This window comes from Calliphora vicina, chromosome 3 (assembly GCF_958450345.1).
Source record: "Calliphora vicina chromosome 3, idCalVici1.1, whole genome shotgun sequence".
NCBI lineage: Eukaryota > Metazoa > Arthropoda > Insecta > Diptera > Calliphoridae > Calliphora > Calliphora vicina.
In genome coordinates, this window is record NC_088782.1 from 114,407,950 (window position 1) to 114,424,088 (window position 16,139).

General features: G+C 33.5%; 1 protein-coding gene across 1 annotated transcript in view; it reads right to left on the reverse strand.

Annotated features, from left to right (window-relative positions):
- The window catches only part of LOC135955691 (uncharacterized), a 365,923-nt gene that overhangs the window by 75,577 nt on the left and 274,207 nt on the right, over positions 1-16,139 (reverse strand). The window contains exon 10 of the mRNA XM_065506049.1: positions 10,655-10,842. Within this exon, the coding sequence (XP_065362121.1) occupies positions 10,655-10,842 (188 nt within the window). The remainder of the gene's footprint in view (positions 1-10,654; positions 10,843-16,139) is intronic.

Sequence of the window (16,139 nt, forward strand, 5' to 3'; positions counted from 1 at the left end):
TTAATTTGTAAAACAGTGCCGTTGAAGCACACCGATTGCTCACCGAAACTTATGGTCCAACCAAAAAAGACCAAGAATAGAAGGCATTACTCCATGAAGATTGCTGTAAAGCTCTACAAGAACTTGCAAAATCAATGGGAGATACTCAAGCAGCAATTTTAAAACGTTTGTGAGGAGCAGGGATATTGGGAACCATACGAATTGAAGCCGAGAGACCTTGAAAGACGACTTTGAATGTCCGAAATGATGATCAAAAATCATTTTTGCCCCGAATAATTAATTGTGATGAAAAATGGATCCGTTACGATAACCTTAAGTGTAAGAGATCGCATGTGCCGCCCGTTTAACCAGCCGAATCGAGACCAAAGCCAAATAATGTCCATGGCGCTAAGGTATTGCTCTGTATTTGGGGGAGCAAAAGGGTCCTATCTTTTATGAGCTGCTAAAATATGACCAAATCATCACAGGGAACCTGTAGCGAATACAACTGATTCATTTGTAGCGTGCATTGGACGAAAAATGCCTAAAATATGTGGCCAGACATACATAAAACCGTAATATTCCATCATGACAACGATTGGAAACATTTTGGAAGTTCTGCCTCACCCACTTTATAGTCTAAACCTAACCTCGCCCGACTACAATTTGGTTTGATCTATGCAGAAAATTCTCTCTGGTATACGTTTCACTTTAGAATTGAGTTTCCAATAGTGGCTTAATTCGCTGTTATCCTCAAAATATGATCAGTTCTTTTGGTTCGGAATCCATATGTTGCTAGAAAGATGGGAAAAGTTTATAGCTAACAATGACTAATACCTTGAGTTAATTTATGATGTACAAATGTTTCACCCATCATCAAATAAGATGGGGGAATATTGATTTTGCCATTCCGTTTATAACACATTAAAATATTTGCTGCAGGATCATATAACTATATATATTCTGGGTCCTCGTAAGATTCTAGGATGTTACATCTATGGCCGTTCATATTTCCGTCTGTCTGTGAGTTGAAAACATGCTGAGTTAAAAACAGTGGCTGATATTTTCCACAAATATTATCTGTTTATAAGGTTTGTTTGGTATTGGAAATGGGAAATATCGGTCAATGATTTCACTGGAATATTATTTGAGCAGTAATAAATATGTTGATTATGCGGCAATATTAATACATTTTTCACCAAATAATTCTAACTACTCCAAATTTGTACTATAAAGGGTGTCGAAATCTAAAGCTACCATTATAATAAAGAAAAAATACCATACCCCCATGGTTTCGAACTCGCTCAGTACGATATATGCTTAATTTCTTGTTTCTAGGTCAATTATTATCGAAAATAGCTCTATTTTGGCGAATATTTTTGTGACACAGATATTTGCGACAGGTTCTCTCTAAGAGAATGAGGGCGTATACTTAATATTAGTAGTAAATAAATTCGTACGTTAATCATACGTCTGGTGGTTTGCTACCCAAATATAAAAGGATATCCAGTGATAAATTCGAGTTAAGAAATATTCATTGAAAATACATTTTTGTTATTTTTTGTGTTTTCAATTACGAAAATTATCTATTCAATAATTTTTGTATTTAAAGTTCAACCAATAACGAAAATTGTATATTCAATTGTCAAAATTATCAAATTCAATACTCAAAATTCAATAGAAAATATAAGAAAATTTTGTTTTTGATCACATGAATACTTGATTCAATTATAAAATAATTGAAACCAGTTCAATATGTTTCCCATCCGATTTCAAAGATTTTTATATTTATGGAAAGAGCTCGGCTAGGTCTGAAAAACGTTTAAAATTTTGCTAAACTTTGGTCCGCATTTTTAAAAATATGGGGCGTTTTGTAGTAAGACAACTAAATTGCCAATAATATACTAGAAAAGATTTCAGAGCAATATCAATTATGGATCCAAAAATAAACGATTTTCAATTTGACTTAACTTTTTTTTTTATTAAAAATAAACTTTTTTTAAGAACATATAACAATTTTATATTTTTCTGTAAGGTATCTTTAACAGTAAAATATTGGTGTAAAAACATGTCGTATTTTTCGAGTATGTCGCCCCTACGTCCTTCGGAATGTGACTTATTTTTTATCAAAATTTAAATATTGGGCCACATGTTCTAAAATCTCAAATCTGTGATCAAAAAACGAGAAGCAGTTTTAGAACCCTTGATGTATTTTCTATTTATTCCCAAAGTATTTGCTCAGCCCCAAAGGAAATGTAGGCCCTATGGGAAAAATTTAAAAAAATACTTTTTTCTTTTTAACAAACACAAACTGCGAAGCGTTTTGCTTGTCTGCAGTTACACCCCGAGTCTTTGGCGGGAATCGAACCCGCAATCCTCAGATAAATAGCTCAGCACACTATCGACTGGTCTATTGGGGCACTATTTTTGGCATTTTCACATTGCGGGATTCGCTTTGACCTTTTGACGGGTTTTATTTTCAATTTGTTATTTAGAGTGACATTCTTAAAAAAACTTGAAAATTGCATTGAGTTTTGTTAACAAATAAATATTTTATTACATATTACATATTTATTGAGTTTCTCAAACTAAAATTTATATCAATACATTTTAATAGGATTTCAAATATTAGGAAAAATTCCGAACAAATTTTGTTTGTTTAGATATGTAAGTTAATTTTTGGACTTTTAAAAAAAATCCTATTCAATATCTCAATTAGATTCAGAAAAACTCAGTCCTCCAACATATACTTAAAATATTTCTTACATATTTAAGTGTCAAAAACATATAAGCAAAATCAAAAGATATTTATCATTTATTTATTAAATTTTCTAATAAATTCTTATCTAATAACTATTGTACAAAAATAATAACTAATTTAAAACAATTTCTTATTTATCCTAAAAAATAATATTTATCCTATACTTTTAACAACAATCAAGGTCTTTCATTTCATTTTCTATGGCAAAATAAATCTATATCATAATTTTATTGCTGCCTTTTATTCCTTTAATTGTCCACTTAAATATATTTTCTATAAAACCACTCAACATTTAATATTAAAGAAAATCCTTTCTAATTTTTTCTATCTATTTTTTGTTTATTTAGTATTTTCTAAACAAAAATATGAAATTGATCCTATTATCCTTAATATATATATAAAATTGTTTTCATCTCTAACAAATTGAATGTAGTGGTTTAGGGTTTTGCTTGTTAGTCTAAACCATTTTTAGTAGACAATACAGCAGCCAGCTATAAGCCAGTTTAAGCTAATAAAATTAAATTCCAATTTTCTAGAAAAAGTATTCCATTAGCTACACTATTTCCAATTGAAAAAGGCATATGAAAGGTCTTTACCGCATAGATTTTGTAGTTTTGAAATTAGTTTTCAGTTCATTTGTGAAAGATTTCCTTCCTCATCTTAGAGGAAGGCGTATACTTAATATTAGTAGTAAATAAATTGTTATGTTAATCATACGTCTGGTGGTAATTTATATTTAAAATTTACAATTTAAACTTTAATTTAAATTTGCTTCTAACTCTGTTCTTTTCCCAGCAATTATATTTTTAAATTATGACCCTCTTAAAAAACACCCTATATATCTCAATTTCTTGTAGGGTATAAATAATATAAAGTGGCTTCAAACGAATTGCACAGAAAAAAAACTAAAACGAGCACGCTGGAAAAAGGTCAAGAAATACATGAGCAAATAGAGAAAACAAAAACTTAAAGAAACTAAAAAAAAAAAATAAAAAATCTGATGAAATATTAAACGTTGCATACAAGATGAAAGTTGCAAAGAAAAAAAATAAAAAAAATGAAAGGAATGGAAAACAGCAACGAGCAAACAAAAAAAAAAAAAGTGAAAATTATTACAGCATGCTTCATATGCTCATACATGTGAAATATTTAAGTGTGAGTAAATAAATGAAAGAGTGAGTGATGCAACAGCCAAACAACAGGGCATGTTGCAGCAAACCAGCTCTAGCAGTCAGCTAGCTAGTCATTTAGTCAGGCAGTCAGTCACTCAGTCATCCAGCAAAAGCAAAGCCAAAAAGCATATGAAAAAGTGCGTTTTATGTTTAACATCATCATCTTCAGCAGCAGCATAACAATATGGTGATAATCATCTTCATAATGACGATGATGAACATGATGTTTATGATGACGATGAAGTCAACTAAAAATTCAAAAAAGTTAAAAAAAAAATGAGGACAATCATATGCAGACATATACTTACATTTCTACACATAAACCTATAAGGATGTAAGTATATGTGAACATTTATACATGCAAATAAAAATAATAAAAAAAAAATGGAAAGGAAAATAATGTATAAGGGTTGAAGCAAAAAAAAAAGTACCATTAATAAAGGTTGCTGGCACTATACTAACAATAACGCCAGCCACCTGACTCTACATATCATTCTGTGATGTAGAGAAGATGATGAGGACTGAGTTGTTTGGCCCAGTGTCGAATGATCTGTATGTATGTTATAGTGGGGCAAAGTACATTAATTTTGAGTTTCAAAAACAGACAAATTTTGAGGGTTTAAGGAGCTTCAAATAGAGAGCTATAAGTGCAATCTGGGTTAAAATAATGTTGGCTCCTCACAGACTAAAATTTTGGGGTAATCTGGGCTATTTTAGTAACTCAAATTAAACAATAGTAGGGGTTTCTAGGAAATGATAACAAAGGATGTCCGAATAGCTTTGAATTGAAATAGAATAGAGAAAGATGTTTTCAATATCCTTCCGATTGGCTTTATTCATTAGAAAATTTTATAAAATTAAAGTTTAAATATGATTTCGGGCATGTAGGCGCCACGCATTACGCGTAAATGTCGTAACTGGATGTCCAATTATCAGACATCATTTGCAATAAATCAGGCTGTATTACAGCAATAATGCCAGTTAGCAGGACTATTTCCTGAAATTATTCATTCCAAAAGTCTCTCTCATTAAATTGTTTGTATCGCGTGCTGTGAGACATGTGGCACCATCCTGCTGCAATACTATTGCACATGTCTGCAAGTGAAGCACAAAAAAGTTACTAAGATCGTCTCTATACCACTCATGTGACAATTCTGTTCGCTCCCAATGTGACAATTCTGTTTATTGTCATAGCCATTTAACCACAAGTGTGAAAAATCGATACGCGCAACTTAAAGACGAATGTTTTATCGCAAAATTGTGTTCAGCGAAAAAAAGATACCAAATTTCTGTATATGGAGTGAGACCAATCAGCCCCTACAAACTCCATTACATCCAGACAAATGCACCATTTAATGCGGTATACGTTATGGTCGATAGACATCGTTACCTTGGTTAATGTTTTTTTTTTTTGTTTGAAAATATGGATGAGATTGATCCCACCGAGATGTGGTTTCAACAGAATCACTCTACTTGCCATATTGCGACCGTAACCAACGATTTACTGAAATAAAAATTTGGCGATAACTGGATTTCAAAAAATAGATCTATCAATTGGCCTCCAATGTAAAGCGATTTGATACCTCTCGATTAGTTCCTGTGGGGCCACGTGAATTCACTAGTTTATGCTGATAATTCAGCAACAATTGACACATTGGTGGCCAACATTGTTTGTGTTATTCCTGACAAACGGTCAGCAATTGTGTCCCAAATTCGAGAGCAATTGTGGTTCCTTTAGTGTCTCAAATTAGAGAGCAATTGCGGTTTCTTTAGTGTCCCAAATTAGAAAGCAATCGTGGCTCCTTTAGCGTCCAAAATTAGAGAGCAATCATGGCTCCTTTAGTGTCCAAAATTAGAGAGCAATCGTGAATCCTTTAGTGTCCCAAATTAGAGAGAACTGGTGGCTCCTTTAGTGTCTCAAATTAGAGAGCAATCATGGCTCCTTTAGTGTCCAAAATTAGAGAGCAATCGTGAATCCTTTAGTGTATCAAATTAGAGAGTAATCGTGGTTCCATTAGTGTCCCAAATTAGAGAGCAATCTTGGCTCCTTTAGTTTCCCAAATTGGAGAGAAATCATGGCTCCTTTAGTGTCCCAAGTTAGAGAGAAATCGTGTTTCCTTTAGTTTCCCAAATTAGAGAGATATCGTGACTCCTGTTGTGTCCCAAATTAGAGAACAATCGTGGATCCTTTAGTATCACAATTTATAGAGCAATCGTGACGCCTTTTGTGTCCCAAATTAGAGAGCAATCGTGGTTACATTAGTGTCCCAAATTAGAGAGAAATCGTGGCTCCTTTAGTGTCCCAAATTAGAGAGAAATCGTGGCTCCTTTGTGTCCCAAATTAGGGAGCATTCGTGACACCTTTAGTTTCTCAAATTAGGGAGCAACCGTGAATCCTTTAGTGTCCCAAATTGGAGAGCAATCGTGGTTCCTTTAGTGTCTCAAATTAGTGAGCAATCGTGGTTCCTTTATTGTCCAAAATTAGAGAGCAATCATGGCTCCTTTAGTGTCCCAAATTAGAGAGTAATCGTGGCTCCTTTAGTGTCCCAAATTAGAGAGAAATCGTGGCTCCTTTAGTGTATCAAATTAGAGAGCAATCATGGCTCCTTTAGTGTCCAAAATTAGAGAGCAATCGTGACTCCTTTAGTGTCTCAAATTAGAGAGTAATCGTGGTTCCATTAGTGTCCCAAATTAGAGAGCAATCGTGGCTCCTTTAGTTTCCCAAATTGGAGAGCAATCGTGGTTCCTTTAGTGTCCCTAATTAGAGATCAATCGTGGCTCCTTTAGTGTCCAAAATTAGAGAGCAACTGTGGCTCTTTTAGTGTCCCAAATTAGAGAGAAATCGTCGCTCCTTTAGTGTCCCAAATGAGAGAGCAATCGTGACTCCTTTAGTGTCTAAAATTAAAGAGCAATCGTGGCTCATTTAGTGTCCCAAATTAGAGAGGAATCGTGACTCCTTTAGTGTTCCAAATTAGAGAGCAATCGTGGCTCCTTTAGTGTCCTAAATTAGAGAGCAATCGTGGCTCCTTTAGTGTCCCAAATTGGAGAGCAATCATGGCTCCTTAAGTGTCCCAAATTAGAGAGAAATCGTAGGTCCTTTCGTGTTCCAAATTAGAGAGCAATCGTGACTCCTTTAGTGTCCCAAATTAGAGAGCAATCGTGGATCCTTTACTGTCCCAATTTAGGGAGCAGTCGTGGCTCCTCTAGTGTCCCAAATTGGAGAGCAATCGTGACTCTTCTAGTGTCCCAAATTAGAGAGCAATCGTGGTTCCTTTAGTGTCCCAATTTAGGGAGCAATCGTGGTTCCTTTAGTATCCCAAATTAGAGAGAAATCGGCACTTCTTTAATATTGTTTATTATAGAGCAATCGTGTCTGATTTATTAGTTCAGATACAAGAAAAATCTTGGCTTAAATTATGAAATAATCCTGGCTTCTTTAGTAGCTTAAATAAGTGAATAACCTTGAATCCGTTCGTAGCACAAATTTAAGTATATGGATGTAATTGACTGTGTGAATGTAATTACAAAATTATTTGTGAAATCGTGGTTCCTTCAGTATCCCATACTAAGGAGCAATCATGGCTCCATTAGTATGTCACATTAAAAATAAATCATGACTCCCTTAGTTTCCCACATTAGAGAACAAGGTTCCTTTATAATACAACATTATAGAGCTAGGGTGACTTTTAGTAACTAAAATCAAACGAAAGAGGAGTCACGAATCTTGAGAAAGTCACTTGAAAGAGGAATAATGGCTCCTTTAATAATTTAAATTTATGAACAATTGTAGCTTTAACCTGTCGACCTGATAAAGCCGTATATTATATCAAAGAAAAGAGGAATCATGGTTTCCTTACAATTTAAATGAAGGAATAGTTGTATCTATTTTAGTAAATCTTATGAAAAAGCCTTAGACTTCGACCTTTAGTTAATCATATTATAATAGAATCCTGGCCTTCTGTAGCTGAAATGAAAGACAAAATTCGACTGCTTTAGTAATTCAAATGAAAGAAAAATTACGACTGTTTATCATTCAAAAGAAGAACAATCGCGAAAGAAGTATTACGATTATTTTAATAACTCAAAAAAGAAAAATGGTGTCCCATAAAGTAACTCAGATTATATAAGAATCGAGACGTTCTTAAGAACTCTTGTTAGTGGCTTCATGAAATTCATCATACTATGTAACAATCGTGACTCACTATTGTTTTGGAACAATAGTAGTTTCTTCAGCAACTTAAAGGAAGGGAAATCGTGAATCCCTTTGCTATTTAAATAAAAGAACTATCATGGCTTCTGAAGCAATTCAATCGAAAAAAGAATCTTAGATTCTTTGGAAAATTAATTTAAAACAATTGAGTGACATTTATGAACTCAAATCATGGCGAATGAACTCAGTGACTCAAATTGAGTCCCATTTAAATCATTTCTAATGAAAGAAGTAGCTTGGGCCTTTGTAGTTGCAAATTGCTTTTTCAATAACTAAATTTGATTTATTAGAGGAGTGGGATAACTCTTCTTTCATTTTGGTTACCAAGGCCAAAGTTACTTCTTTCATTAGTTTTGATATGTCGTTAATTAAATGTGACTCAATTTGAGTTACATGGGGCTGAGTTATTCATTTCATTCGACTTGTTTCGAATTCATTAATATGACCAAATTGTTCTTGTAATTAAGTTTCTACAGAAGCCACGATAAAGAAATAATCGTGGCTATTACTATTACCACATCAAATTTGACAAAACTCTTAACACATTTAATAACTGAGTTTTGAAACAATCGAGGCTCCCTAATTAACAAGAATGTAGTAAGAATCATGACTCTTTTAGCAAATGAAAGAAGGACCAAGGATTCTGAGGAAATTCAAATAAAAAAGAAACGTGGGTTTTGAAGCATAATTGAACCTTCTCAAATAATAATCACTTTCTTCCCACTGTCTTGTAGTGAATCAAACTTGCCTCTACTGAAGTTGACAATGACTGATGTAGTTAAATATGTGCGAAAATATATTTATTTTTCCGTTAAACAAATAAACATTGTTTTTATGCCTACAGGATATTTAAGTTGTGCTCCAAAGGTAAAAAAAAGAAAAAAAAATAAATCCAGCAGTGGCACATCATCAGCGAGCCGTAGCTGCGGCAAATATGTAAAATAATTGTGTTAAAATTAAACGACAAAACTAAAATCAAATTTTAAGGCATGAGTTTTGTTTAAATTTCTTTCACTTTAAGAAAATCTTATAAATCTATAATCAGAGAAATTTTGGAATAAAAAGTTAACAGAAATAGCTTTAAATAATAAAAAAAAATTAGGAATTTAATAACATTTAAGTGTTTTCTGTCAAAGTGTCTAATGAAAGACAATTTAAAGGAAATTATTTTCAACAAAGAAATTTTTAATTATAAGACATTTCATGTAGAAATTGCTGCTATAGAGAAACACACCTAGATCAGAAACTCTCCTGTCAAAGATCTAACTCAATTGTCAAAAACCTATGTGGTGAAAATGTATTCGTAAAAAAACTATGTGAAAACAAAAACATTACTCATATGTGTGATTATTTTGAGTAATCTTTTTGATTGAGTTTTTTCTAGTTTCCGCTCTAGGTGCATCTCTCTATGATTACTGCTTAAAACCATAGAGAAACATAGAGCGGAAACTAAAAAAAAACTCACTTTTTGTTTTCTCATAATTTTTTTCTGACAACTGAGTTAGGTCTATGACAGGATAGTTTCCGCTCTATGACTATTCTCTATGCTTATAACGAATAGCTAACAAATTAATAATTTAAGAAACAAATATGAAAAACTGAATGCAATGAAGCATTTCCAATATTTTGATTGAAAAACTGTTGCCTTTTATGCAAAAACCCCTTATAAAAATCATTATTTAGTTATAGAAAAGAAGTCATTCACTGCAACATTTATGCTGTTGCATAAAGTTGTTGCAAATACACATTTATTTTACTTGACATTCAATGCATGAAGTCTACAAAAAAAAAAAAAAAATGTTTTTGTCTGTGTTAGCAGAACATTTTTGCCGGAAAATCTATGAAGTTTATAAATGAATGGTTGCAATGGAATGACTTGTTAATGTTTATGAAAAACACATTCATATTTGGTTTGAGTGTGTGTTTCTCATTTTGTTGCACATTCACACATGCCACACAACCACAAAAAGAACATTACGCATTGTATATTTTATAGTTTTGTATGCAATATGAATTGTAATTCATTTTTCAGTTGGTTTCTGTTTCTTTTTTCTTTTCATGTGTTAGAATTATAAAAGGAAACATGTGAAGGGCTTAGATTCAAAAGTAGTTATCTGCAGAACTTTTGAAAATGAGTACCAAGTACCAAGCTCTTAAGTATTTTATACTTTAGCTAATATAACTTTTCTACATATAAATTTAGAATTTGCTGATGGCCGTTATTGCAAATAAGCTGTGGATGTAACCAAATATGTGCAGCTAAAAACGGAGATTGGTTACACCATTCCGGGACTATCATTTTGTTAATAAATATTTCTCATAACATTCAATATAACTTCAAATGTAAGTTATGTTCTGGTTTTGGTCTCTAGTAATAGTTGGTCCCATTTATCTATACCTAGAATTCAATTTAAACTTTAACATTTAGTTACCCTTTCACTTGTACAAACTTAATGTATTTGCATCTCGCAACTAAATATAAATATAAAAATTTGCATGGCATGAATATCTACATCTATTAAAGTTACTTACCCTTCCCAATGTATTGTTATCGTGTATGGCTTGCTGCAGTATCTGTAGATTGTAACTGGTGAATGATAACCAAATTAGGTCGCCAGGATAACCATGAAAATGGTATGTGCATGTTGTATTGGGTGGAAGTGTATGACGCGGACTAACAATGCGTCCCATCCTTCCGCGACGTGAAAATAAAACATCATCTGTAACAAGACAAAGGGAGAAGAAAATGCAAATTACACACAAATAAGAAATACTATTTTTAAATACAAAAAAAAAAAGAAAACACGGAAAAAATATCTGTAGCAAAATTGTGTATTTAGAGCATAAGAAAAGGGATTTGCTAACTAAATTAATGGCAATGTAAAAACTATTTTTATTCATATACATAGTTTCCCTATTTTAATATACAGAGTACTTAATTCTAGCATTCTTCTTTTGCTCTTAATAACATTATAATTTTAAGTAATTCCTTTAAGCAATAAAGTATCTGCTAGTAATAATTGTATTGGGAGCAGTTACAAATTTCATTTATTTATTAAGGTTTTATGAATTGATGTATATTGTTTGGAGATATGAACAGAAAGTTTAAATTAAGGCTAGAGGGTTGTTTTTGCTAACAAGAGATAATTTTAGTTATTAAGTTTAACCTAAATTTAAGATAAGAATTATTGGTGTGTAATGCAACAAATTTTGGGATGTTTTTGTCTAGAGATATAAATACTTTTATTTAAATATGATTACAAATCATTATTCAAAGTAGTAGCACTTTTTGCGTAAATATAATTTGCTGGTAATAGCAGTAGTCATAGTCTAGTCATAGTCTAGTCATAGTCTAGTCATAGTCTAGTCATAGTCTAGTCATAGTCTAGTCATAGTCTAGTCATAGTCTAGTCATAGTCTAGTCATAGTCTAGTCATAGTCTAGTCATAGTCTAGTCATAGTCTAGTCATAGTCTAGTCATAGTCTAGTCATAGTCTAGTCATAGTCTAGTCATAGTCTAGTCATAGTCTAGTCATAGTCTAGTCATAGTCTAGTCATAGTCTAGTCATAGTCTAGTCATAGTCTAGTCATAGTCTAGTCATAGTCTAGTCATAGTCTAGTCATAGTCTAGTCATAGTCTAGTCATAGTCTAGTCATAGTCTAGTCATAGTCTAGTCATAGTCTAGTCATAGTCTAGTCATAGTCTAGTCATAGTCTAGTCATAGTCTAGTCATAGTCTAGTCATAGTCTAGTCATAGTCTAGTCATAGTCTAGTCATAGTCTAGTCATAGTCTAGTCATAGTCTAGTCATAGTCTAGTCATAGTCTAGTCATAGTCTAGTCATAGTCTAGTCATAGTCTAGTCATAGTCTAGTCATAGTCTAGTCATAGTCTAGTCATAGTCTAGTCATAGTCTAGTCATAGTCTAGTCATAGTCTAGTCATAGTCTAGTCATAGTCTAGTCATAGTCTAGTCATAGTCTAGTCATAGTCTAGTCATAGTCTAGTCATAGTCTAGTCATAGTCTAGTCATAGTCTAGTCATAGTCTAGTCATAGTCTAGTCATAGTCTAGTCATAGTCTAGTCATAGTCTAGTCATAGTCTAGTCATAGTCTAGTCATAGTCTAGTCATAGTCTAGTCATAGTCTAGTCATAGTCTAGTCATAGTCTAGTCATAGTCTAGTCATAGTCTAGTCATAGTCTAGTCATAGTCTAGTCATAGTCTAGTCATAGTCTAGTCATAGTCTAGTCATAGTCTAGTCATAGTCTAGTCATAGTCTAGTCATAGTCTAGTCATAGTCTAGTCATAGTCTAGTCATAGTCTAGTCATAGTCTAGTCATAGTCTAGTCATAGTCTAGTCATAGTCTAGTCATAGTCTAGTCATAGTCTAGTCATAGTCTAGTCATAGTCTAGTCATAGTCTAGTCATAGTCTAGTCATAGTCTAGTCATAGTCTAGTCATAGTCTAGTCATAGTCTAGTCATAGTCTAGTCATAGTCTAGTCATAGTCTAGTCATAGTCTAGTCATAGTCTAGTCATAGTCTAGTCATAGTCTAGTCATAGTCTAGTCATAGTCTAGTCATAGTCTAGTCATAGTCTAGTCATAGTCTAGTCATAGTCTAGTCATAGTCTAGTCATAGTCTAGTCATAGTCTAGTCATAGTCTAGTCATAGTCTAGTCATAGTCTAGTCATAGTCTAGTCATAGTCTAGTCATAGTCTAGTCATAGTCTAGTCATAGTCTAGTCATAGTCTAGTCATAGTCTAGTCATAGTCTAGTCATAGTCTAGTCATAGTCTAGTCATAGTCTAGTCATAGTCTAGTCATAGTCTAGTCATAGTCTAGTCATAGTCTAGTCATAGTCTAGTCATAGTCTAGTCATAGTCTAGTCATAGTCTAGTCATAGTCTAGTCATAGTCTAGTCATAGTCTAGTCATAGTCTAGTCATAGTCTAGTCATAGTCTAGTCATAGTCTAGTCATAGTCTAGTCATAGTCTAGTCATAGTCTAGTCATAGTCTAGTCATAGTCTAGTCATAGTCTAGTCATAGTCTAGTCATAGTCTAGTCATAGTCTAGTCATAGTCTAGTCATAGTCTAGTCATAGTCTAGTCATAGTCTAGTCATAGTCTAGTCATAGTCTAGTCATAGTCTAGTCATAGTCTAGTCATAGTCTAGTCATAGTCTAGTCATAGTCTAGTCATAGTCTAGTCATAGTCTAGTCATAGTCTAGTCATAGTCTAGTCATAGTCTAGTCATAGTCTAGTCATAGTCTAGTCATAGTCTAGTCATAGTCTAGTCATAGTCTAGTCATAGTCTAGTCATAGTCTAGTCATAGTCTAGTCATAGTCTAGTCATAGTCTAGTCATAGTCTAGTCATAGTCTAGTCATAGTCTAGTCATAGTCTAGTCATAGTCTAGTCATAGTCTAGTCATAGTCTAGTCATAGTCTAGTCATAGTCTAGTCATAGTCTAGTCATAGTCTAGTCATAGTCTAGTCATAGTCTAGTCATAGTCTAGTCATAGTCTAGTCATAGTCTAGTCATAGTCTAGTCATAGTCTAGTCATAGTCTAGTCATAGTCTAGTCATAGTCTAGTCATAGTCTAGTCATAGTCTAGTCATAGTCTAGTCATAGTCTAGTCATAGTCTAGTCATAGTCTAGTCATAGTCTAGTCATAGTCTAGTCATAGTCTAGTCATAGTCTAGTCATAGTCTAGTCATAGTCTAGTCATAGTCTAGTCATAGTCTAGTCATAGTCTAGTCATAGTCTAGTCATAGTCTAGTCATAGTCTAGTCATAGTCTAGTCATAGTCTAGTCATAGTCTAGTCATAGTCTAGTCATAGTCTAGTCATAGTCTAGTCATAGTCTAGTCATAGTCTAGTCATAGTCTAGTCATAGTCTAGTCATAGTCTAGTCATAGTCTAGTCATAGTCTAGTCATAGTCTAGTCATAGTCTAGTCATAGTCTAGTCATAGTCTAGTCATAGTCTAGTCATAGTCTAGTCATAGTCTAGTCATAGTCTAGTCATAGTCTAGTCATAGTCTAGTCATAGTCTAGTCATAGTCTAGTCATAGTCTAGTCATAGTCTAGTCATAGTCTAGTCATAGTCTAGTCATAGTCTAGTCATAGTCTAGTCATAGTCTAGTCATAGTCTAGTCATAGTCTAGTCATAGTCTAGTCATAGTCTAGTCATAGTCTAGTCATAGTCTAGTCATAGTCTAGTCATAGTCTAGTCATAGTCTAGTCATAGTCTAGTCATAGTCTAGTCATAGTCTAGTCATAGTCTAGTCATAGTCTAGTCATAGTCTAGTCATAGTCTAGTCATAGTCTAGTCATAGTCTAGTCATAGTCTAGTCATAGTCTAGTCATAGTCTAGTCATAGTCTAGTCATAGTCTAGTCATAGTCTAGTCATAGTCTAGTCATAGTCTAGTCATAGTCTAGTCATAGTCTAGTCATAGTCTAGTCATAGTCTAGTCATAGTCTAGTCATAGTCTAGTCATAGTCTAGTCATAGTCTAGTCATAGTCTAGTCATAGTCTAGTCATAGTCTAGTCATAGTCTAGTCATAGTCTAGTCATAGTCTAGTCATAGTCTAGTCATAGTCTAGTCATAGTCTAGTCATAGTCTAGTCATAGTCTAGTCATAGTCTAGTCATAGTCTAGTCATAGTCTAGTCATAGTCTAGTCATAGTCTAGTCATAGTCTAGTCATAGTCTAGTCATAGTCTAGTCATAGTCTAGTCATAGTCTAGTCATAGTCTAGTCATAGTCTAGTCATAGTCTAGTCATAGTCTAGTCATAGTCTAGTCATAGTCTAGTCATAGTCTAGTCATAGTCTAGTCATAGTCTAGTCATAGTCTAGTCATAGTCTAGTCATAGTCTAGTCATAGTCTAGTCATAGTCTAGTCATAGTCTAGTCATAGTCTAGTCATAGTCTAGTCATAGTCTAGTCATAGTCTAGTCATAGTCTAGTCATAGTCTAGTCATAGTCTAGTCATAGTCTAGTCATAGTCTAGTCATAGTCTAGTCATAGTCTAGTCATAGTCTAGTCATAGTCTAGTCATAGTCTAGTCATAGTCTAGTCATAGTCTAGTCATAGTCTAGTCATAGTCTAGTCATAGTCTAGTCATAGTCTAGTCATAGTCTAGTCATAGTCTAGTCATAGTCTAGTCATAGTCTAGTCATAGTCTAGTCATAGTCTAGTCATAGTCTAGTCATAGTCTAGTCATAGTCTAGTCATAGTCTAGTCATAGTCTAGTCATAGTCTAGTCATAGTCTAGTCATAGTCTAGTCATAGTCTAGTCATAGTCTAGTCATAGTCTAGTCATAGTCTAGTCATAGTCTAGTCATAGTCTAGTCATAGTCTAGTCATAGTCTAGTCATAGTCTAGTCATAGTCTAGTCATAGTCTAGTCATAGTCTAGTCATAGTCTAGTCATAGTCTAGTCATAGTCTAGTCATAGTCTAGTCATAGTCTAGTCATAGTCTAGTCATAGTCTAGTCATAGTCTAGTCATAGTCTAGTCATAGTCTAGTCATAGTCTAGTCATAGTCTAGTCATAGTCTAGTCATAGTCTAGTCATAGTCTAGTCATAGTCTAGTCATAGTCTAGTCATAGTCTAGTCATAGTCTAGTCATAGTCTAGTCATAGTCTAGTCATAGTCTAGTCATAGTCTAGTCATAGTCTAGTCATAGTCTAGTCATAGTCTAGTCATAGTCTAGTCATAGTCTAGTCATAGTCTAGTCATAGTCTAGTCATAGTCTAGTCATAGTCTAGTCATAGTCTAGTCATAGTCTAGTCATAGTCTAGTCATAGTCTAGTCATAGTCTAGTCATAGTCTAGTCATAGTCTAGTCATAGTCTAGTCATAGTCTAGTCATAGTCTAGTCATAGTCTAGTCATAGTCTAGTCATAGTCTAGTCATAGTCTAGTCATAGTCTAGTCATAGTCTAGTCATAGTCTAGTCATAGTCTAGTCATAGTCTAGTCATAGTCTAGTCATAGTCTAGTCATAGTCTAGTCATAGTC